Genomic DNA, 21,953 nt, shown 5'->3' on the forward strand with positions numbered 1-21,953 from the left:
CCATTGGATTTTCCCAAGGCTGTCGACGCCTCAGTTCTCTAATACGTCATCCTTTTTTTGAGCCACATCCCACTCCAACCGACTTCAATGGTTCCTAGCAAAAGTGGCCTCACACGACATGCCAACACACCTCAGCCCAGAGTCGATAGAGACTCTGGATCTAGATGAACAGCATGTCCTTCGGGCATTGAACCGGTCGCCTCACCCCTACCATCACCAGAGTTCCGAGCTGCCCTACCCCTCTGACCAACTGGTCTCTCGAGGCCAACGGGCTGCATCTCCGAAGCTATCTAGTCTACCAACCTTCTCCAAGGAATCGACACCAGCGAGCGATAGTGGCACCGATGCCGACGATGAACACTTCCTCAAGGGCTTGCCGCCCCCGAAGCTACGACCCCACAAAGGACTGAGAGGCCGGAACGAGGTCATATCCGGCACCTCGACGCCGCTCTTGTCGCCTGCAGTCCTGCAGGAACCAGTGCCTCCAACGAGTCGTCGAGCACCGCATAATGGAAACAAGTCTGGGGATAGGATTATCCTACCAGATGTTATCCGCCGGAAGAAGATTCTCGTGCAGCGAGCCATTGAAGCTGGCATCATCACCACACTGGCCGGGATGATCCAAGCAAACAGGTTGCTGGCACCGGTATTAAGTACTTGGCGCAAAGGTTCATCACATTCATTCTTCATACTTTTGGGATTTCTTGCTTACTAGTTGTAGATTTCTATCTCTTTACTGCTTTGTATGGAGGACTGTTACTGCTATATCCGTTTCGGGTTGTGGCATGGAGCTACAAGAATGGCCAAGCATTTTCAGGCTTCCCGTTGAAGATCCCAACAGTCTTCGACCCTGCTCCTCTTCTCTATCCTCCAGCGATCACGATATTTGTGTCACTGCTGGTTTCTGTCAACAACCCGGCCGTTATCCTCCCCAATATTATACTTGGCATAAGCTCGATCCCACAGCAAGTAGTGCCGAAAATTGATCACTACGCGGCATACGACTCTCTCCACTGGGCTCTATCTTGTCTGCCTCTTATTTGGCGGCCTTCTCTGTCAGATCACTCTCGACTTACACCTACTTATTCTTTCCTCTCGCAAGAAGACCTTGTCCTGCTATACCCTCTGCATAGAACTGCGTCTGCCGTATTACATCATCTTACCACGACTAGTCTCCTTACAGCCGAGCTTCAGCTTCTATCAATTGCACTGATCAACGTGTTGCTTTTAGCGTCGTCACCCCAGATTCAGATACTAAAGGCTCTGTTATGGGGCGGTGGACTGGGCGTACTTGTGCTCTGCGGTGCCGTGATTAGATGGGGAATTGTACTGGCAAGAGTTCCCAAATGGCGGTTTCGAAGAGAGCCATATCCGCCACGCCGCCCTCTTTGGAAGTCCTTGATTCGAATGTTATCTTGGCAGAAGCTTAGGAGCGAAATTCTAGGATCATCTTTCGATTTACATAGCGACGATGCGTTGTTCTCAACCGATGAGGAGGAAGACGATTTGCGATTCAGTAGCCCTACTAGAGTTCAATCTTTCGGCACAGCAGCAGACACGCCATCTGACGTATATAATCTCTCTTCGCCCACTGCCGAGAATGGATGGAAAACGGGTGGTATTTCTCGAAGACATACAACTCCGCACCCTGAGAAGGTTTCTCGCAAAGCAGCAACGCACACTCCATCTGGAAGGAGAAAACGGACTGCATCTGTTTCCGTTCGTGCGTATTTCAAATTTACACCGGCACAAGCAGCACTGAGGAAATGGATGTACGCAGGCTATGTATACGTCTGCTTGGGAGTAATCATAGTGGCCCTTATCCGCCCATATATAGGGAAATACGCCCTTGGTGGCAATGAGCCCATCGGTTGGGCTCTCGGCTACTTCTTTGGTGACTTGCCAGAATTCAGGTATCGAGTTGTCAGAGCCGATCTCGAACGCTGGATTTGTCTCCCTCCACGGATTGACACCTCGGATGCGAAGCAGTGCCACCTTGGCTGGGTGCAGCATGTTCGCCATGACGATTTTGGCGAGGCCAGCACGCGACTTTTCATCAGCGGCTACTGGGTCGTGATTTTAATTATTGGACTCGCCATTGTGTTTCAATTGAAAAACACATATGAGGTTGACACCCGACGGAAGGTATTCCACTTTATGATGGTCGGTATGCTTCTCCCAGCAACCTACATTGATCCGACATTTGTTGCCTTGGCCCTTTCCATTGTCTTAGCCATCTTCTTGATTCTGGATCTGCTGCGGGCGAGCCAGCTGCCGCCTCTTTCCAAGCCGATAGCCTCCTTCTTGGCTCCTTATGTGGACGGAAGGGACTTTCGCGGACCTGTTGTGATTTCTCACATCTTTCTACTTATTGGGTGTGCCATTCCTCTCTGGTTATCGCTCGGATCTCTGCCGCGGACCGGATCTGACTACCTGACCGGCTGGGAAATACCCACTAGAGAGATCAGCATGGTTTCAGGAGTCGTCTGTGTCGGTCTGGGTGATGCCGCTGCCTCCCTCATCGGGCGCCGTTATGGTCACCGTAAATGGCTCTGGGGTGGTGGCAAAAGCCTCGAGGGGAGCTTGGCATTTACCGTTGCCGTCTTCCTTGGTCTAACAACGGCGAGTCTTTGGCTTCGAATAGGGGAGTGGCCCGTCGACGGCGAAGGTACGAGCATGACAACTAGAGCTGGGCATGCTTTTGTGTGTTCCTCCATGGCTAGCTTGACAGAGGCTGTCTTGACAGGAGGCAACGACAACGTCATTGTGCCGGTGATTCTCTGGACATGCGTTAAGGCGCTTGAAGTTTAATTGTATAGAAGCATGATACGGGCGTTTTCTTTCTCTCTTTGGGTTATCAACGATGGGTATTTTACTGCAGTGTGGGATGACACGATGATACGATTCATTTCCTCTTCGTCTGCTTGTTTTAATAGATCGATTACAGATGGCGGATTAGACAGCTGCGTATGGTGAAATTCCAGCGATGCAGGAAGAAGATTTTATGATCTAATAGCTAGATATTCACTTGGAGATGAGGTAGACGGTTAGTTTTTGAAAAGAGGGCGCGCATGCAGTGATAATATGACTCATTAGATCAAAAAATATCACCTTAATAGTTGAATGTGAAAAAAATGTGCATAATAATGCGCTTGCTTTTGGTATCATCCTTCCCCCTATGTGCATTCCCCCTATTTCCTGTGCTATATTGGCAGTAAAACACCATGAAAAGGATCAAGAAAGACAACCTCTACGCAGTTAAATCCTCTAAAATGGCTTCAAGGTCTTCTTTTCTAAACGGTAGACTTAGCAATTCCGTTCCCAGGTTGTCTTTACGGCTTGTCAACATCTGATGGTCGTGGAATCTACACAAGGCGAGTTCTGTTAGTACCATTACCGGACGATTTATAATATGACATTTGTCTTAAAAAGGGGAGATATTAGAGAGATTTTGGGCTTCGCTTGCTTACTCCTTGAGCAACGTCCGAAATGCCATTTCGGAGCTGCAGATGAATTCCTCCACGGCCTTGTTGTACACCATTCTATACTCCAGACCAACACCCTCGTCACCCTCGTCCTCCATTGCGATCAGAACCTCGCCAACAAGCAGTCGGAACAAGTTCTTTGCATTTTCTGTGAGACTCTTGAGGACGAACGCGACACCTTCACGGCCGTTGACGCGCTGGGATTGCCGGCCGAGGAGCTCGTGCACGTCATCTACAACGTCGAGCTCGGCCTTGAAAGGCGAAAAAGTGGTACAGTCGTGGAAGACAAAGTTGAAGTCTGACCGAACGCCAATGTCCCACAGCAGGGCGAAATCGGGCGTGTCGGCGGAACCTACAAGGTTGATTTGCGGGTGAGCTGCGAGCTGAGAGAGGATGGCCTGAGAGCCGGGCTTGCGGAGGGGGATGGCGTCGATAGAGTTGATGATGATGGTGATGGTGAGTTTGGTGGTGGAGAGAAGGGAGATGATGCTCTGGATCATGATGGCTGGTTGAGCAGTTGGCACTCTTTGGGTGGGATCAATGGCGGACGCGACGACACTGAGGATTTCGCGAAGGTTTGTGGTGTGGGCGTAGCCGTTGACCATGACAATCTTGCCAGCCTTTGTGGATTTGTTGTTGGAGTGGATGTAGGTTGCAAACTTGCGCAGGAGATGCCTCTTGGACCCCAAGCCATATAGACATATGCTGAAGCCCTGGGACAGCTCAAACGCCCATTGTGGAAAAGACTCTGCGTGTAGAGACTCGAGATACTCGATGTTTTCGGCGTGGCGGTCTTTGTGCTCCCGTAAAATGCTAAAGTACTCGTCGTGGGAGAGCAGATTGAGGGAGGCCAAGGTATTGTCCGACGTCTTGGGCCGGCCTGGCTTGTTGTGCAGAAAATACAGCTCATGGGGAGGCAAGTCTCTCGGCGGCGTTGGCGATCTGGCTCTCTTGGGCCGGCCCTTTCGTCGAGCTGGCGTTTTTGAAGGTGTAGCCGCCTCTGCTACAAAGCTTGCCGCCTCGCCGTCTGTTCTCTCCTCGAGCTCGTCCTCTCCGTCGTCTTCATCTCCACCATCGCTCGACTCGTAAATCTGCCGTGTAATGTCGTCGCCAATGTGTTCGTCGTCGTCATCGCTCCCTCCATCTCCAACAACTCGATTTATCAGGGCTCTCGCGCTCTTCCTCCGCGCAGATCGGTCTGCTGCCCTGCCGGGCGTGAGGGCATTGAAGCCTGTAGGTTTCTGGGGAGTTGCAAATACGGGTACGACGTTTGATTTAGAATTGGGAGTGCTGCCATTCGCCTTGGCCTTTGGAGGACGTCCGCGGCGTCGAGGTGTTGGCGTTGTGGCAATCGGCTCGGGCTCTGTTGCAGTTTCTTGGATCTCAACGTCCATCTTGTCGCCCAATGACGGGGTATTTGGGGTTTCTTCTTCATTTGAATCCATCGTGGCTCTTCAAAACTGCGTGTTATCTGGCTCTTGAATTTTGTGAGCAATCGTGAATGCCTGATAGTGGTTGTTATTGGATGGAGGGGTTGCTTTGAGGGTATCTTGAATTGCAGAGGCGTAGGAGACTGAGCAGCACGAGACCGAGTTGCTGCCTACAATATAATCGCGATCGTCTCAGTGGAATTTGAATTACAGCCCTCTGACGAGAATAGACCTCTGGGAATGATGTTCTCGTCAAGCCTCAATATCGTCGAGCTATGTTGTAATAGCTAATGGCTGACCTCATCCGAGATTCTCCCTGGAAAAGCCCAAGCACTCAACGCGACAGACGCGCTGAAGCTACCGGAGCTCCAGGGTCTTGAGGCGCTAAACGGAATTTGATGATGTGGTGCAGCGCCTTTGACCCACTGGAGCTGCCCGAAGAAATTGCATGTGTCTACAAGTGCATATATCCATACTTGACTCTTCTACTATATTCATTTTGGATATACGGACATTCATACTGCAAAAATGAACTTCAATTTGTACGGATCTCTCAGCTCGGCAAAGCTACTGCTTAAGCCGGGCTTGTGTCTGCCTCACCACATTGCGCCAACCTTCAACGATCTTCCCATCCCTCTTGATGCCGCCCTGCAAAGAGAAGGCCGGAGAGTCAACATCAAGGCTGTTGTTCTAGATAAAGACGATTGCTTTGCCTATCCCGATGCGAAAGAAGTGTATCCCGCTTACAGGGTACGGCCATGTCCCGCCATTTGTGAATGGGAGCGCAACTAACGGAAATCTGCAGCAACACTTTGAAAAGCTGAAGCAGACGTACCCTGGCCGCAAGCTCCTCGTAGTGTCCAATACAGCTGGAGCAACCAGCTGGGATAAAGACCTCAAGCAAGCAGCTGATGTGGAGAAGAGCACAGGAGTCTATGTCCTCCCTCACTCAACAAAGAAGCCCGGCTGCGGCGCTGAGATCATGGCGTATTTCAAGAAATACCCAGAGACTGGGGTGACTGATCCATCGCACATTGCCGTTGTTGGCGATAGACTGACGACAGACATGATGTTGGCAAATATGATGGGCGCATGGGCGTTTTGGATCAAAGATGGCGTGGTGCCGCTGAATCAGAAGAGCATCGTGAGTAGACGAAACTGCTGAGGTGCATCTGCATGTGATATTGACATTGAGTAGTTCTCCAGGATTGACCACTGCATGGCAGGCTTTCTCCAAGCCCGAGGCGTCAAGGCACCTGAGCCTCGATTTCCCGAGAAATACTGAGCCTCCTGTTGCATCGGTGCCAACTTACCTGGCTAACAGAGCTGCTTTGTACCGCTTCTTTCTCGGCGGTGTCTGTGAATCACTGCCACAATTTGGGTCATGTCTGTATCAAAAGAATCTCATCCGCCTAGCCCTCTGGCGGTCAGCATGGACGCTCAAGCGGTTCTCCTGATGGACTGAATCACCCCATGGGCGATTAGACTCCAACGCCTCGGCACTATAAATTCTTTCTGCTTTGCATCTGACCCTGCAATAACTACTGGTCGTGGGCTGGATATATTCTCAACCCCTTATGAATTTCTTATTGATCATCAGCTCCTGATAACCCTGCTCTTTGCTTGGAACTCTTTGACCACATACATATCCACCTTTACCAGACTGCGATTCTTCGTACGATATTATAACCTGAGCTCGCGCACAATGGGTGGCAAAACGTGGTCCAGGCAGGAAGAACGCCTTTTCTGGAAGATTATCGTTCCACAGTCTCCAAAGGCTGTGAAACCGTCTGATCGAATCCATGACTGGAAAGTCTGCGCCGAAATTATGCAACAGGAAATGGGGGTGAATGCTCGCCGCAAGTATTCGAAGCTCATGCTCTGTGCGTAGCGTGGCCCTTGTCGGAAAGTCTCATCAACTGACTGCTACTCTTTCAAGTCGAACATTATTTCCAAAACGTTCAAACCGGCCACAAATCGCCTTGCGCTCGTGAGTTTGTGGTGGAGCACAAGCGTGAACTTGGTGAGTTCCGCAAACGACGAATGCTATCGGACTCCATCGCTGAAGAGAATCCAGCACGGGCTCAACAGCGAATGGTCACTTTGATGCAAAGAGAGACTGCCAGGGCCGATCTCTAGGTAGGGGATACGGGCTCTGCTTCGGCGACTCTCCTTTCAACTTGATCCATCTTCATCAGCATTACAAGTATCGTAGAGTACGGGGAGTATAGGTAAACACGGGATCGAGTTAAACGAATATATTAGCTGGTATAGAGGGATACTTTCCTGGGCATTCGATTGTTGCAGTTTTTCAGTCGCCAAATAGACATGCAGAGCTGCTTTATTGATGCTGCGCGCACTGGTTGGCAAGACGAGTTTTAATGGCCCATTTATACGCAAATCAAGAGTATCTCATTGCTCGTCATACTCTAAAATTCATAACATTCTAGAACAAAATACTCAGAGGGATAGAAGGAATAATCACATGCGAGTATGTACTCGCTCCAAACTCGTATACGAGTAGATTTCTCCTACTCACGTAGCAGCCATGCTCCAAACATAACAACAAAACGCAGGTCGTCTGTCGCCTCGTGAAGAGGATAAATAGGACCAACCTTCACATTTGTAATGTCAAAGCCTGCTCCTCTCCGGGCCCACAGTCATGATGACCTGAATGCATTGTTAGACATTTCAGCTGCCCACTGCCGTCGTATCACTCCCAAAAAAGAACCCATTGTTCTCAGCTGCCGTATTCTCGCCACTCAGATATCCAGATCATCTCAGCATAAAGCAAGGGAAGAGATGTCTCCTCCACAGCCGAAGCAACTATGGACAACACCAGCATCTTCAGCTGCCCCCGATCTGCCTATGAGAGGACAGCCAATGCTGTAGCCCATTTCGGCACAGCCTAGACGGCATTTTTCAGGGCAATATTTCCAGGGGTCTGCCGTGAGATTGGGAGGCTAGTGGACGGCCCGCGTCTAAGTGGAGCCCGCGTCTAAGTGGAGCTGGTCTAGATGAGCAAGCGACAGCTCAGCTGGCCAAGAGTCAATAATTGGCCCTGTAGCGACTCTAGAAACGGGATGGACCGGCAATAGTCTGAGAGGCTTGACGGGGCTGATACTTGATAGTTTGCAGCTCTATTGTGTGGATTACACCAGTGAATCAAACCAGCACGCTCACCAGTATATGTATAAGTATATACTCTCTCCTATGCAAATACCAATTGCGCTGCCACCACTTCTCATCTTCAAATTGTCTAATTGTTCTTGCATTCTTCTAGCCGTTTAGAACAGCACTTCACAGCACCATGGTCTACCTCCCTGCAACAAAGCATCTCAACGGCGTCCGCCTCCTCGCCCTTGATGGCGGCGGCGTCCGAGGCGTGGCCTCCCTCATTGTCCTCCAAGAAATCATGAAGAGAGTCCAGGTTAAAAAGGGCCTCAAAGAAGAGTGTCGCCCCGCAGACTACTTTGAAATGGGCGCAGGCACCAGCACCGGTGGCATCATCGGTATTATGCTGTTCCGGCTTCGCATGACAACTTCGGAAGCCATTGAGCAGTACGACATCATCTCCAAAGAGGTGTTTAGTCCCAAAATCTACGGGTGGAACCTCACGCGCATGATGCCCAACATGATGGCTTCTTGGATCAACAACAGCAAGACGCTGGTTCAGAGCAGCAGATTTGACGATAAATCGTTGAAGGATGCTATCGACAAGGTTGTTGCCAAGTATGGCTTGGATGAGAATGACAGGAAATTGAAGGGCGAAGCGCCATTATTGCATCCCAAGGCTGGCAGGATGTAAGTTTCTAAATCTTTTGTCCATCTTTCACCCGTGTCCGGAGAAATCATGTCTAATAGATGATTGTATAGGTTTGTCTGCACAACTGCGCAAAACAGAGCTGAAACAGTCTTGTTGAGATCATACAAAAACAACACCGTCCATGTTCCATCCAAAGTCAACAACATCATGCGAGAGCATTCAGACAAAGTCACCATCAGCCTAGCTACGCGCGCAACCTCTGCCGCGCCAACATACTTCCCTGAAGTCAAGTTTCCCGAGCAAGTTGCCAAAAAAGAAGACCAGCTGACCTTTTGGGACGGCGGTCTCCTCAACAACAACCCCATCGACCAGCTATGGTACTCAAGATACGAGCTTGTCGAGCCGCACGAGCCTTCCCCCTCCGTATCATGCGTCATCAGTCTGGGTACCGGCTACACTAAGCCAGACGAGTCACCATCAGATGCGTGGTTCAAGCTCGTGGGAGTTGCATCGTCAGTCATGGGATTTGCTACAAATACAAACGCAAAGGGCAAGGACTTTTCGCGGCACATGTCAGTGCTGAACAACCGATCTGAACACTCCCAGACACGATACGTCAGACTGAACCCGTCGCTCGGCAAGAGTGAGATTGGCCTGGCGGATTATACCAAGATGGAGGAGCTGAAGCAACTGGCGACTGCGTACATCAAGGGCAAGGACAACCAGGAGTGGATTGACAAGGCCGTGGCTGCGGTGTGCGGCGAATGAGAGGAGTTGGGCCATGTTTATATAATTTGATGTTTCCAAGGGCGTGCGTAGGATATATTGGCATGTATTGATTATGAGTTGGACGGTTCAAAACGTCAAACAAGATGGATGGAATTCAAGGGTATATTATACTTGTAAGCGTTGTTCATTGGGGTTTTACTTTTGAAGCTTTTGAAAATATTTAAAGGTCTAGCAATAGATGCTTTTACCGCGCTAAAATATGTCCATCATCATCGTCATCAGTATCCTATTTGTTGCACATTAAATCACATGCCACCTCCGGCAAGCTTGTCCGCTCTGCTCCGGCCGGCGGCACCGAAACTCAAGCCTGAATCAAAAGCCCCGCCGCGGGGACAATCCGTCAACCCACCAAGGCGGTCAAGCCCGGCAGAAATAATTCCTCTCGTTCATCTTCAAGGTCCCGTAGCTGGCCTACGATTCATCGATCCCCAGTATTCGCAGAGTGACGGCGCATTTGTCGAGATCGCATCATCACCATACTGGCCAATTACCCGATTCATTTTGTTTCAGAAACTCCTTCGCCGCCATCATGAGCATTCCATCTCCTTTCGGTGGGGGCAACGCTCCTCTTCCGCAGCTGGGCCAGGATGATCCCAACGTCAGAGCTGTAAATCATCCCATCTTCTCTCTCTGCTTTGCGCGCCTACAAGGCTCGACACCCATAGCGTATAGACCGATTCGCTGACTTTGCTCGGATCTAGATTCAAGGCGCAATGGAATCATGTTATGGCAAGTCCATCATGTCAGGTGTCATGGGCTTCGGCATGGGCGGACTCTTTGGACTCTTCATGGCCTCTGTACGTTTCCTCTCTCTCTCTCTTCCTACCGGCGCCAACTCTTTCGTCCATCTTACTAACATGTCCTGTTCCATTCTGCAGATGTCCTACGATACCCCCTTCGGCAGCCCCCTCCAAGGCGCCAACGGTCAGCCCGCCATCACTTCGCTCCCCCTCCGCCAGCAGCTCAAGATCGGCTTCAAGGACATGGGCACGCGGTCCTGGAGCATGGCCAAGAACTTTGGCAAGGTCGGCGCCCTGTTTTCCGGAATCGAGTGCGGCATCGAGGGCATGCGTGCGAAAAACGACCTGGTCAACGGCGTCGCGGCTGGATGCCTGACGGGAGGCATCCTGGCCAAGAATGCGGGCCCGCAGGCCGTTGCAGGAGGCTGCGTTGCCTTTGCGGCTTTTAGTGCGGCTATTGATGCGTACATGAGACAGCCGAGTGACGAGTAGAGCATTTGCTGGCTATAGCTGTTGAAAAAGAGAAAGGGAGGTGTATGATGATATGAAGGAAAGGGTTCGAGGATACTTGCGTTTAATTTGTGGTAATCATGGGTCGAGGAGTTCCGGTAGAGTGTACATATAGAGCATCTGGGTTGGCGTTGGTGGAACTGACATGGCATCTCTCCACTTTTGGTGTGGCCTTTTGATCGATGGAGAGGGAGGGAAAAGAGAGAGAGAGAGAGAGATGACTGCATGTTGTTGATTTTATGAAGAGATTTGGATGTGTATCACAAATACCTAGGCTTCCATAGAGGCGGATTATGTATATTATGACTAACTAGTCTACCAACTGTCTCGTAATTTCCTCTTTCTTGAACACGTCAAGGGCCAAAAGTACCCCCTGATGCCCGTTTCATTCATTTCATTACTATATAATACCCACACATATTCCTCGCGTTTCTCTGCGTATTAACCATGATAATTCATGACGATTCCTCATTAAACGAAAATGTCGGCGCTCGCTCCTACAACGCCTGGTAGACTTGGAATTTGCCAACCTCCCAGTAGGCATTAGTAAAGGACTGGGGGTTGTTTGCAACAATATCGGTGCAGTTGCTGGAGCCTGCAAAATTAATAGAGTTAATACCATTCTTCATATTTAAAGCAAAAGGGAGAATGTGGAATAAGACAAGGCAGAGAGAGAGAGAGTACTCACATCCAGAACTATCCCAAACGCCGTACACCAAGTCGCCGCAAAGATCAATGTTCAGGATAATCGAATTGTTCTTAAAGTGACTCGCAACATCGCAGTCCGTGCTCGGAAAATCGGCCGCAGCCTCGCCCCAAGTGCTCGGATCAGGTTTCTGGCCGGTGATGTCGGAGGGGATGGAGTTGCGCGCAAACTGCCACACACGAATACCCGCATCTCGCCACTCCATGGCCATGATGCCGCCTCCATTGTTGTTGTAAGCCGAGCCAAAGGTGTTGTCCGCACCCTGGACGCCGCAGCCTGCGTTGCTGTTCTTGGTAGCGTCGCAGTTGGTCTGCAGGGCCTTGTCCGTCTGCTTCCTCTTGACACTCATGGAGCAGTCACTGGAGGTGTGAAGCGTCATCTGGTTTCCGTCGCTGGCCTTGTTTGTGGCCTCCATGACGTCGATCTCGCCATTCTTGGGCCAGTTGGACGGATCAGTGAGCCAGAGAGCGGGCCAAGTGCCACAGCCAAACGGAGTGTGACGGACGTCAAAGATGAAGAGGCCGTTGTTGTACGTGTTTTTGGATTCTAATCGCACCGAGAAGCGACCCGTAGAAGCATCGGGGTTGCTTCCCGGGCCGACAGAGGTGTCGACTTTGAGGACTGCAGCATCTTGGGATGCAAAGGTCAGGTTCTAGCAGTACGTTAACGACATCTCTTGCATTGAAATATAGTAGCTGACGGCATGAAAGTTACTGCTACCTACCAGCTGCTGAGCTCTACCAGCATCAACGTAGTGAACGAAGCCTCCGGCAGGGTCAAATCCTGTGAAGTAGTTGAAGTTGTCAAAAAAGGTTTCTCCCTGGACTAATCCGTGTGCGCGCAAGCAGTGGTTAGCATGATTCCCACATCGTCTAGGAAAGAAAAAGAGAAAGTAAACTCACATGTATCCTTTAGGGTGTATGAGAGCTGGGAATAGTCGGGATATGAGCTCTTCTTCCCTTGTGTAACACCAACAGCCACACCAATGATAATGGCGATGACGATGACAACAGCGATGCCGATCCATACTTTCTTAGACCAGTATCTCGGATCCCACGCGGGGGCGGAAGAGCCTGAACGCTGATAGTCACCACCAGAACCAACGGCGAATTCTTGGTATCTTGAAGGGATCTCGCCCGGCTTTACGCTACTTCGCTCCATTCTGTATCTGGATGAAGGGATTTGCGCCACAGAACTGAAAGACGAGAGACCCAGACAGAGAAAAAAGAGAAAGGAAAAACAGGGGCAGAGATGCTTTTCGCTTTTGGATTTGTCAAAAAGCAATAATAAGAAAAAATCAAATCAGTGAGCCAACAATCGAAGGATGCCAATCCTAGCCAATGAGTGTAGGCGGTTAATATCACCGGCGATAACCTTTTTAGGAAACAAACAGATCACCAACGAGCGCAATTTATCTGATAAATGCGTGCCCAGCCGTGTATACCGCAGAAAAAGAGAAAACGAGCGACACTGGCAGTTTGCGGGTTGAAGAAGCACAAAGGCTATCGCAAACACAGAATACGAGGTGTGGTGTAAAGAGTAGGAAAAAAAAACAAAACACAAAAAGGTGGACTGCAGGTTGACCTCGTACTTGATCTGATGCTCACTGACAGGTACCGGTACTTGTTCTATTAGGTATCTTCACCGGCATATTACTGGACCTTATTTTTCTCGCAAAGCACCGGATACTACGGCACAGCCAGCGATCCATTCCAATGCCCCCGGCGTCTGATACATGCCCGCTTCCCCGTCGAGAGAAAACGTGCCATATTTAGTAGTCCGTAGCGCCGCGAATTGTCTGTCTGTACCTACATGTGCCCATCTTGCCATCCACGGTAACCGAAAGGGCCCTGGCTAACCTCTTTGCCTCTACTCCGTAAACAAACTGACAAACCAGAAAATGCAACCTGCAACCGGAAATCGTTCAAAAGCGGGCTAGAAGATAAAAAATGGGGGCGAGGGACCTGGATCGACACAGCCTGTGACAATGACGCGTCATTGAAACTCTACTCGTATTATACATGATGACACTACGGCACTGACAAGCAAAACGCAGCCATTCATCATCTTCTCTTTCTACTACCTGAGGAGTGTCTACTGTTGCTCTTTTGGATAAAAGGGGGAGCAAATGGAGATAAAGAACCAAGCTAGAGACGGCGTGGCAGTGCAAAAGGCCAATCCAAAGTGTGCCAGATACGAAGTGTGAGTGGGCTCAAGCTTTTGATGGTGTGATGCGGGACAGCTCTGTTCTTCACCTGTCATATGCCATACCTTATCTTCATGCGTTGACCATGCTGCACTTCTCTATAAACACCAGCACCCTCTCCTCACAAATCGCATCAGCACAACATGTCAAGTGGTTGTCCTCTTCTCATATGTTTTCCATTCCATATACCTTTAACCGCGAGCACAGTGACCATGACACCGACAAAACCAAAAGACATTGACCCCTGGATATCCAAGCAGCAGCCGCGATACTGCCTTCGTCTCATTAGTATTGGACATGATAATGCATCTCTAAAAAAAATTAAAAAATAGTACATGTACGCTTTAATCGTCATCTTCCTCAACGCGAGCCTTCTTGGCCTTCCGATCCTCGTCTTGCAATCCATATCCTCTCTTAGACGACGCGTTCTGATCAACCTCAGACAAGAACTTGTCCACGTTGAACGGGTCTGCAGCATCCTTCTCAAACTGCACGGGTCCTTCTCTTGCCTATTCCCAATCAGTTAGCAGTGTTACAAAAAGATAAAAGTAAAGGGAGGGGGAGAATATTTTGAAAAGAACTTACCTCTGCCTCACTGGCCCCCTTAAAGGTACCCTTGCCCAGTGCTTCGCCGAATCGGCTTGATTTCTGGATCTTGGCCATCTCCTTGTCGCCAGCTTCAGCATCTTCGTCGTCCAAGTTTGCTCGCGGCCGGTAGATGCTGTTAATAGCATCCTGAGCAGCAAAGAGGGGCTTGTCGTAGGGGTTGTCCTCGTTGAATCCGCTATCAAACCCGCTGGACTGGTTGAATAATCGGGAGTCGTACATGGTCTCTTTGGATTGCGAAGGTTTAGCAATGCCAAGAGCAATCTTCTCAGATATGTCTCGGTTTTGCTCTCGTGCCATGACTTGGATACGTCGCTCTGCGCCCATTCGTGTTTGTCGCAACTTGCGCTCATCTTCCTTTCGCTTCTCCCTACGCGCCCTTTCTCGAGCCCGAATCTCTGAATCTTCGCTATCAGAACCACCCCTGGACTCTGAGCCGCTGTAGCTTGACCGTGATGGTGATCTCGACCCCGAATCTCGTGAGTCTCGCGAATCCCTCGAGTCCCTTCTTCCACGCCGCCCGGCGGCAGCTCGATCCTCGCGAGCCTTTTGAGCCAGAGATCGCAGGTTTTCTTCCTTCTGAGCCTTCTCCTTCTCCGCTAGCCTCTGCTGCATCAGAGCTCTCTGCTGGACCTCGTCTCGGGCATGGCGTTCTGCCATCTTGATGGCCTCTGCAAACTGTGCGTGCTTGTCATTAATAGTAATATCCTGTAAGCCTCGCCCGTCTGCAGCCAAACGCTTGTCCAGGGGCACTGTAAAGCCCTTCGGGTTCTTCCAATTCGACACTGGAGGTGGGATTCTCCACATCTCTTGGTCCTCGGCTGTAAGTTTTCGTGGGGGCGAGTGCATAACGGGAGGAGGAGGTGACGGAGGGCCGCGGGGGATTTTCTTGTGCTTGAATTTCGGAGGCTCCATCGGATCTCGCTGCCGCTCCACAATCTTCATGATGCGATCCTGCTTCTTGGAGTTGTCTCCCATCTGGTTTGCCGGCGTATATCGCACAAAGGTCGGGTCCTTTCGCTGTCCGATGTTGAGGTTCTTTGGCTTCTGCGCTGCCACTGCTCCGCTGACGAGAGCTGCCAACGCGTTCTTGGTTCTCTCCGTCGTCGCCTCCACAGACTCCTTGTCGGGACGCGATAGATCAATCTCTCCAGCATCAGCTCGCTGCCTCAACGGGATCAGATCCTTGAATGATGTGTGAATGATTCGTCCCTCGCCGTGACCCTGTCTCGCAATCGCGTCGTATTTGACCTTGCCCTCGGCATCGACCTGCAGCGCCAAAGCATTGCTCGTTTTCGCACCCTTCTTGCCCATGTCAAGGGGATACTGGGCAATCGGGATTTCGGGAAACGCACCGCCATCGCCGAAATCCTCCTGCGAGCGAGGTCGCCATCCCGCTCGCTGGCCATATGGAGGAGGTCCGCTTCGCTTCAGGACGATTTGCGTCTCGTCCAGCTGGCCGGGACCCACGATGCGAGGGCCGCGCTGCTGCGTCCGTGATGGCGCCTCCTCATCCTCCCCGGTGTATTTCGGCTTGGGGAGCGACGCCTGCAGCGATGCGGCCATGGACGTCATGATGGGCGTCGTGTGAGATGATGTTGAAGCTTGCGAGTTGCGATGCCAACTTCTAGGCAAGAAATTCCAGGTATGGCGGTGCAGGTGTGGCTGATTGCAGGGATTAAGCGTCCAAGAGTGGCGGTGATGGGCCCACGCACAGCTCCGCAAGGTGGCTCGAGGTGAGTAGCCTCGGAATAATTATTCCCCTGTCACCAAGAAGCAGCTGTCTGTATTAGCTGTTGTATACTCCGTACATAAGAGTTAGAATCACGAGCTAATAGAACGATGCGGTTGATGTATGTAATTGGTTTCTTCTTTCAATCAACGTCTCCTTTTTCATTAAGTTGCCACAGTAATTCCCATGACGCTCTTCGCTAGCCATTTTCAGGCTTCTAAAAAACGCCCATTGTCGTGACTTCCAGCCACGCTGGCCTGCCCACCCTTGCGCATAGAAATGCTGGTATCCGTTCATGCCATCCCTCCTCATGTCCACCTGTAGTCTGTTGCTTGCCATCCAGTTTGCCAGCCTACCCTTCCGTCCAGCTGCAGAATAAAGAACAACATTCGCTTAAACGTAACCCTTGCGAGCACCCTGGAAAAAGAACCGGACAACGAACACTTGCAGTGCTCCCATGCAGACAATCAGAGCAATCTGAATCATGCTGAAGTTGACAATGCGCTTCTCCGTGCTCGCCACAGTGCTGAAGTTGCGGTTCTCTCGTGTTCTAAAGTACTTTTGGTTTCGAGAAATGGTAGAAAGCTGGCCAGAGATCTTGTAGATGGATTCCTCCAGGACGGACGTCTGTTCAGGTGATGAGCCCTGCTTGGAGGGGAGCTGGGCGGTTCGAGACTCGTTTTCGACCTAGAGGGGTGTGGTTAGCTACGACGCCGTGTTCGCAAAGCCAATTCGCTACTAACAGCAATTTCGAAATCGACAAATTTCTCGGCAAATGTGCTCATCTCGTTATTGAAGCAGAACGAGTAGTCGCCAACTTGCTGCGCGGTGAAGACAAAGTCGCCCTGTCGCTCCTTGTCGCCCTCCAGGATGACCTTTCCACCAGGTCCCTCGACAAGGTAGTCGACATCGAACGAACCGCCGGATTGCACCTAATGCGACTTGGATGTTAGCATATGTGCAGAACAGGCATCATCTTGACGCAATGCGGCGGCACCAACAGCAAAGTAAAAGGCAATCTTCTCGTTCTCGTTCTTCGTGGTCGCGTAGAAGCAGGCCTTTTCGTTGGCGGTCAGCTTGTAGGTCAATGCTGTAGCGGCAACATTGGTGGCCATCAAGGCCATCAGGCCAGCTACCAGCGTTGGCAATCTCATTGTGTCGTTGTGCAGGTTCGACGTTGTCGAGGACGGACTGGTTCAGGGATGCTTGAATGGGACACGACACATTGGCCCCAAGTCAGTAGTACTACGAAGATACGCCACCATAGGACAGGGAGTGCTAGGTACACCAGCCACTTTTGCAAGCCACTAGCCACACTTTTTGAGCGAGCGAAAATACATCCATGATGTAAACATCTCCCAAGCACCCACTCTCGGCAACGGAATTTCGCAGCGACCGACCCCTGATCCTCCTGCCTACTGCCCTCTAGGGCCGCTGCATTGATGCCTATCCCACTAGCTTCAGCGTTGGATCGCCTGCAATAGCGGGACAGCGCCTTAGCAGCGTTTCGAATGGATACGTACCGCTTGAGCCACAGCCTGAGACACCGCTATATTATTGGCGTGTTCACGTGTTGTTATTCTTATTGGAGGTGACGTCGATTGTACATTCTCGTCTCTTCCATCTTCGCAATATCGCCATGAGGTGATTGGAGTCTTTTTTCCAGCTTCATCGCCTTGCTTCACGCCTCTTCAGCCCCTCCTGGTTACCGCTAAAAAGTGACCTGCTTCCCCCAAGTGAACCCCCCCAGCCGTCTGACTCTGCGGGGGCGGCAGTGGCATCTTGCTCAAGATGGCCATCCAAAGGACTATCGCTAATGCGTCTTCGGTCGCTATAAGGATAGGAGCCATTCTCTTTTTCCGTGCTGTACGTGATGCTCTCTCGCCTCTCGCTGGGTGCATGTAGTGTTTGAATCTGAACTGACGCCCGGTATAGTTTCCCGTAAGTATTGCTCACTTGCTCATTGGGTGACCGTGAACGTAAGTAAACATGCCTGCCTAACCATGTTTAGGCTCGACTGCCGTCTATTATCTTCGCCCTGTTTGCCATATATATCCCAGCGTTCTTGACGAGCTTCTTCTCTCCGCCTGAACTTGAAATCGTGGATGATCAAGTCGACATTACTGTCAAAGAAACTGTAGTTACACCCGATGATGATTCGGATCAAGAGCTTGTCGCAGAAGAAGTCGACGTTCAGGAGACGATTTCTTACTCCGGAAAAGATGTGCCAGCCTGGAAAATCATCTTTTATGGTGCTCCTAGTTCAAAGCGCCCCTTCAGCTCCTTGCTGAGTTTTCTCATCAACCTAGCATTCGTTGGTCTTACTGCCGACGCCTTATACCGCGCCAGGTGGTATTATCCAGCCAGTGACCTGTCTTTTGTGCGACTTGGATATGTCTCTCACAACGAGGCCAACATCCTCATCCGAGAGCCTGATCAGACCAAGATGCCCGTCACTTTCCAGATCCGAAACTACAACGGCCTCATTTGGCAATCCGTCGGCAGCGTCAAGAGCACCGCCAATGAGACGGACTTCACCAGCGCTCTCACCATTCCGCTCCTGAGCTATGCAGAGCAGCAAAAGTATGAGTGGCGGACCTCGAACAACCACTCGGGTGAGCTGACTGCGGCGCCAAAACCCGGCAAGATGCCAAGTCAAAATGGAGGGAAATATACTTTCTTGTCTACCTCGTGCATCTTGCCGCGATTCCCCTACTCGCCTTTGGATCATCCGCTTGCCATTCCAGGATTACGAAATCTTGCCAAACGACTTCCTGAGTTGGGCGCGCAGTTTATGCTATTCTTGGGTGATTTTATCTATGTCGATGTTCCCGAGCGCTTTGGCAAGTCAGTCGAAGAGTACCGTATGCAATATCGGCAGGTGTATGCCTCTCCCGATTGGGCTTCTGTTGGCCAGAATTTGAGTTGGATTCATGTTTTGGATGATCATGAGATTGAGAATGCAAGTCCCCTCTCATCAATACATGCTTGCTTTTCTTGTTGACTAACAACGACGGCACATAGGATTGGTCTGCAAACACTACCGGGGTTTACCAAAATGCTGTAGACCCATGGCACATTTACCAGGCTCAAATCAACCCTCCGCGAGCTGTGACTGCTGGCACTAAGAGCGAGCGCCGCAGGGGTGCGACATGGTTTGAGTTTGTGCAGGGCCCCGCGAGCTTCTTCATGCTTGACACCCGCAGTTACCGATCCAGCAATCAGCTGCCGTTTAATGAGACGGAGAAGACAATGCTGGGTGCCGATCAATTAGCCGACTTTTTAGCCTGGCTTGGACGACCTGAGCCCAAGGGCGTACGGTGGAAGTTTGTGGCATCGTCTATTCCTTTCACAAAGAATTGGCCTGTGAATGTTAAGGACACTTGGGGTGGCTTCTTGGTCGAAAGAAAGAAAATCCTCGAAGCCATGTGGGCTGTTTCTGCCCGCGGAGTCGGAGTCGTGGTCTTGTCCGGAGATAGGCACGAATTCGCCGCAACCAAATTCCCGCCCCCTCCAGAGTCCGACTGGTCAGAGGAGTCTACCGTCTATGAGTTTTCCACAAGTCCGCTCAATCAGTTTGCGTCTCCTATTCCTTCATATAAGCAGGTGGACGATGAGGACGTTTTGATCCAGTAAGTTTGACTAATCTCATAACCCTCCCATATCATCAGAGGACTGTTCTGACAGCAACCATAGATATCATCACTCTGGCATGTCAAAGTTTGGCTCGTTCACTATCGAAGAGGAAGATGGTGAGAGCAAACTCCTCTACCGACTCTTCATCAGCGGCGAGGAGAAATGGAACACGACCATCACAGCACCGCCAGTTCCCCCTGAAGAGGAGAAGAAGGCTTCTTCGGGATCTTTTTGGGATAGGCTCAGAGGCTGGTAACTTTGTTATATAAATGGAACAAGACCTTGGAGTTTGTTTGGCGTCTGCCTGGGAGATTTTGGGTGTCACTTATCGGCTGATGGGGATGTTTCTAAGGCCATTTTCCACCTCTTGGAATGTGTATGATGAGAAGCCGTGCACGGATGACATGTCTTGTCAGTTTTGTTTGGGACGCAACAGGGACCCGTTTTCACATGTGGCGACAATATGGTGATGAGGATTGCTTTTTATTGGATTATCATGTATGAAAACAAAACGGTTTAAGCTTATCGCTCAAAATGTGCTACTCTCGTTTTTGCTCATACAATGCCTGCCGGCTGACTTTCATTAACAGCTCAAATTAGGTATTCTCATTTCATCACATCGTCAAGTTCTGTTTCCGGACACCACCTCTTGGAACCAGTCAAAAACAACTTGGTTTTGCAGCACAGCAGCGCCAATCGAGCAGTGCTCACCTGCTCCATCCTCGGCCGTGAACAAGTGATACGTCGCCAGTTCTCCAACAGCTTCAGCAACAGTCTTTGCCTGTCCAGGCAACAAGTCATCCTTCTCCGCTTCAGCCACGAAGAACGGGACGCTGATATTGTGGACGGCATCGCCTAGCTTATAGTCCAGGCACTTTGTTGCCCACTCATATGGCGACTTGGTGTTGAACGCCCACAAGCCCTGCTCAATCGCCCAGCGGAAAGAAGTGGGCGCTTCGGGACTCGACACGGCGAACTTGACGGCCTGGTCAACTCCCTCTTTGTTGCCGGCTTTATAAAGCTCAAGCAGCTCCGGAGGGAACTTTTGGAAAACCGCCGCGCCAAAGTCGCTGACACCGTCAATGGCCATGACGGCGGCGATGCGAGGCTCGAATCGAGGCTCCATGGCTGCGGCGCGAGCAGCGAGATATCCACCTAGAGAGTATCCCCAAAGACCAATGGCGTCATGGTTAACATCATCTCTCGTCAGGGCATAGTCGACGACAGGGGACACGACTCGTTCCCATTCGTGGGTGAAGCCCAGATTTTGCTCTCGGCGGACCGTGGGCTGGCCGGGGCCTTCATACGTTATGACGTTGATGCCCCGAACAAGGGCAGCCTCAACGGCAACATGGTAGAGCTCTTCCTGGGAACCATCATAGCCGCTGCACATGATGATAGTTGGATGACGGCCAGGGCGTCCACAGCCGTAGAAGATGGCCGGGACATCGAATCCCTCAGCCTTGAGCGTTACCCTCTGGCCAGGAACAGGAAGAAGCGCAATAGCCTTGTCAAAGGCCACCCTGTGCTGTTCCCAGATCGAGTTGATACGGGGGTCCTCCCAGTTTCCATGGAGGAAGAACTCAGCCGAACGAAGATACGTAGCCTCTCTGAAAAACGCCGTCCTCGCTGAGACGGGATACTTGGCCACGTCGATCTTCTCAGCTTGGTTGTGTGCACGGACGGCAAGGTCGTGGAAAGCAGCGAAGTAGCTCTCAAAGTCCCCGGGCTTGATTTTGGCAGCGGCTGTGAGGACCTCACCAATGTCGGCGCCTTGGTAGGGTGCGATGGAGACGGCGCGGAGGATTTCGAAGTGGAAGCTCTGGTCGGTGCTTAACTGAAGCATTGTTGAACCTTGCTTGCCTTCCTCTGCCATTTTGATGAGTTTTGTTTGGTGTAAAGAAAGGTGTTTTAAGTATGGGGATGTTGTAAGTTATTATAAGTGATGTATACTTGACAGATGTCTCAACTCAAGCTTGATATACTATATATCTGATACAGAAACATGATGGTACAAGAAATCGAACGTTTATATAGAAATCTCACCTGTTGTGTGATGCCATTTCTTACACCCATCAAGGGCCGTCTCCCCAATATCCCGAGATGCATTTTCCGAGCATCTCGCGTTCGAAGCGAATCCGAAAACTAGCTCCGCGCAACCTCGTCACATGCGTTTTGACGTAATTGAAGCAACCACCTTTTCCCACGATGCAAACACTTGGGAATGTCTTTTTGCCGTGTTACAAATCTCGTTATCGGTACTTGTGAATGAATTGCTGGTGAACGACGGAACGAGAGCGAGGCTCAAAAGAGATGAGCGACGCAGCTAAGCCTGATTCAGAAGAAC

The 21,953-nt window shown here is 50.7% G+C and overlaps 11 protein-coding genes across 11 annotated transcripts; 6 read left to right on the forward strand and 5 right to left on the reverse strand.

Annotated features, from left to right (window-relative positions):
- Window positions 1-118: 118 nt before the first annotated feature.
- Window positions 119-2,811, forward strand: TRIVIDRAFT_36104 (phosphatidate cytidylyltransferase; the record flags this gene model as incomplete). Its single annotated transcript, XM_014104888.1, has 2 exons — window positions 119-668; window positions 716-2,811. The coding sequence occupies 2 exons, from the start codon at window positions 119-121 to the stop codon at window positions 2,809-2,811; spliced, it is 2,646 nt and encodes an 881-aa protein (XP_013960363.1).
- Window positions 2,812-3,256: 445 nt separating this feature from the next.
- TRIVIDRAFT_134748 (uncharacterized protein) lies at window positions 3,257-4,786 on the reverse strand (the record flags this gene model as incomplete). Its single annotated transcript, XM_014104889.1, has 2 exons — window positions 3,257-3,365; window positions 3,471-4,786. Coding segments are annotated over 2 exons (1,425 nt in total), but the record flags the coding sequence as incomplete, so codon positions are not given.
- Window positions 4,787-5,443: 657 nt separating this feature from the next.
- On the forward strand, window positions 5,444-6,200 carry TRIVIDRAFT_36057 (uncharacterized protein; the record flags this gene model as incomplete). The annotated part of the gene is made up of 3 exons (XM_014104890.1): window positions 5,444-5,665; window positions 5,721-6,059; window positions 6,114-6,200. The coding sequence occupies 3 exons, from the start codon at window positions 5,444-5,446 to the stop codon at window positions 6,198-6,200; spliced, it is 648 nt and encodes a 215-aa protein (XP_013960365.1).
- Window positions 6,201-6,620: 420 nt separating this feature from the next.
- TRIVIDRAFT_63483 (uncharacterized protein) lies at window positions 6,621-7,054 on the forward strand (the record flags this gene model as incomplete). The annotated part of the gene is made up of 2 exons (XM_014104891.1): window positions 6,621-6,798; window positions 6,855-7,054. The coding sequence occupies 2 exons, from the start codon at window positions 6,621-6,623 to the stop codon at window positions 7,052-7,054; spliced, it is 378 nt and encodes a 125-aa protein (XP_013960366.1).
- A 1,144-nt stretch (window positions 7,055-8,198) lies between these two features.
- On the forward strand, window positions 8,199-9,646 carry TRIVIDRAFT_73544 (uncharacterized protein; the record flags this gene model as incomplete). Its single annotated transcript, XM_014104892.1, has 2 exons — window positions 8,199-8,719; window positions 8,792-9,646. 2 exons carry the CDS (start codon window positions 8,226-8,228, stop codon window positions 9,447-9,449), a joined length of 1,152 nt encoding a protein of 383 aa, XP_013960367.1.
- A 353-nt stretch (window positions 9,647-9,999) lies between these two features.
- On the forward strand, window positions 10,000-11,067 carry TRIVIDRAFT_176485 (uncharacterized protein; the record flags this gene model as incomplete). Its single annotated transcript, XM_014104893.1, has 3 exons — window positions 10,000-10,077; window positions 10,172-10,267; window positions 10,349-11,067. 3 exons carry the CDS (start codon window positions 10,000-10,002, stop codon window positions 10,700-10,702), a joined length of 528 nt encoding a protein of 175 aa, XP_013960368.1.
- TRIVIDRAFT_79686 (glycoside hydrolase family 16 protein) lies at window positions 10,048-12,615 on the reverse strand (the record flags this gene model as incomplete). Its single annotated transcript, XM_014104894.1, has 6 exons — window positions 10,048-10,077; window positions 10,172-10,267; window positions 10,349-11,315; window positions 11,409-12,078; window positions 12,151-12,251; window positions 12,329-12,615. 4 exons carry the CDS (start codon window positions 12,585-12,587, stop codon window positions 11,218-11,220), a joined length of 1,128 nt encoding a protein of 375 aa, XP_013960369.1.
- A 1,361-nt stretch (window positions 12,616-13,976) lies between these two features.
- On the reverse strand, window positions 13,977-15,804 carry TRIVIDRAFT_142219 (uncharacterized protein; the record flags this gene model as incomplete). The annotated part of the gene is made up of 2 exons (XM_014104895.1): window positions 13,977-14,141; window positions 14,218-15,804. 2 exons carry the CDS (start codon window positions 15,802-15,804, stop codon window positions 13,977-13,979), a joined length of 1,752 nt encoding a protein of 583 aa, XP_013960370.1.
- Window positions 15,805-16,363: 559 nt separating this feature from the next.
- TRIVIDRAFT_35707 (uncharacterized protein) lies at window positions 16,364-17,124 on the reverse strand (the record flags this gene model as incomplete). The annotated part of the gene is made up of 3 exons (XM_014104896.1): window positions 16,364-16,657; window positions 16,714-16,902; window positions 16,972-17,124. 3 exons carry the CDS (start codon window positions 17,122-17,124, stop codon window positions 16,364-16,366), a joined length of 636 nt encoding a protein of 211 aa, XP_013960371.1.
- Window positions 17,125-17,619: 495 nt separating this feature from the next.
- Window positions 17,620-20,792, forward strand: TRIVIDRAFT_82265 (uncharacterized protein; the record flags this gene model as incomplete). The annotated part of the gene is made up of 5 exons (XM_014104897.1): window positions 17,620-17,836; window positions 17,906-17,911; window positions 17,982-18,932; window positions 18,995-19,602; window positions 19,667-20,792. 5 exons carry the CDS (start codon window positions 17,762-17,764, stop codon window positions 19,860-19,862), a joined length of 1,836 nt encoding a protein of 611 aa, XP_013960372.1.
- Window positions 20,003-21,667, reverse strand: TRIVIDRAFT_176493 (uncharacterized protein; the record flags this gene model as incomplete). Its single annotated transcript, XM_014104898.1, has 1 exon — window positions 20,003-21,667. One exon carries the CDS (start codon window positions 21,480-21,482, stop codon window positions 20,229-20,231), a length of 1,254 nt encoding a protein of 417 aa, XP_013960373.1.
- Window positions 21,668-21,953: the final 286 nt, after the last annotated feature.

Source organism: Trichoderma virens (assembly GCF_000170995.1).
Source record: "Trichoderma virens Gv29-8 chromosome Unknown TRIVIscaffold_2, whole genome shotgun sequence".
NCBI lineage: Eukaryota > Fungi > Ascomycota > Sordariomycetes > Hypocreales > Hypocreaceae > Trichoderma > Trichoderma virens.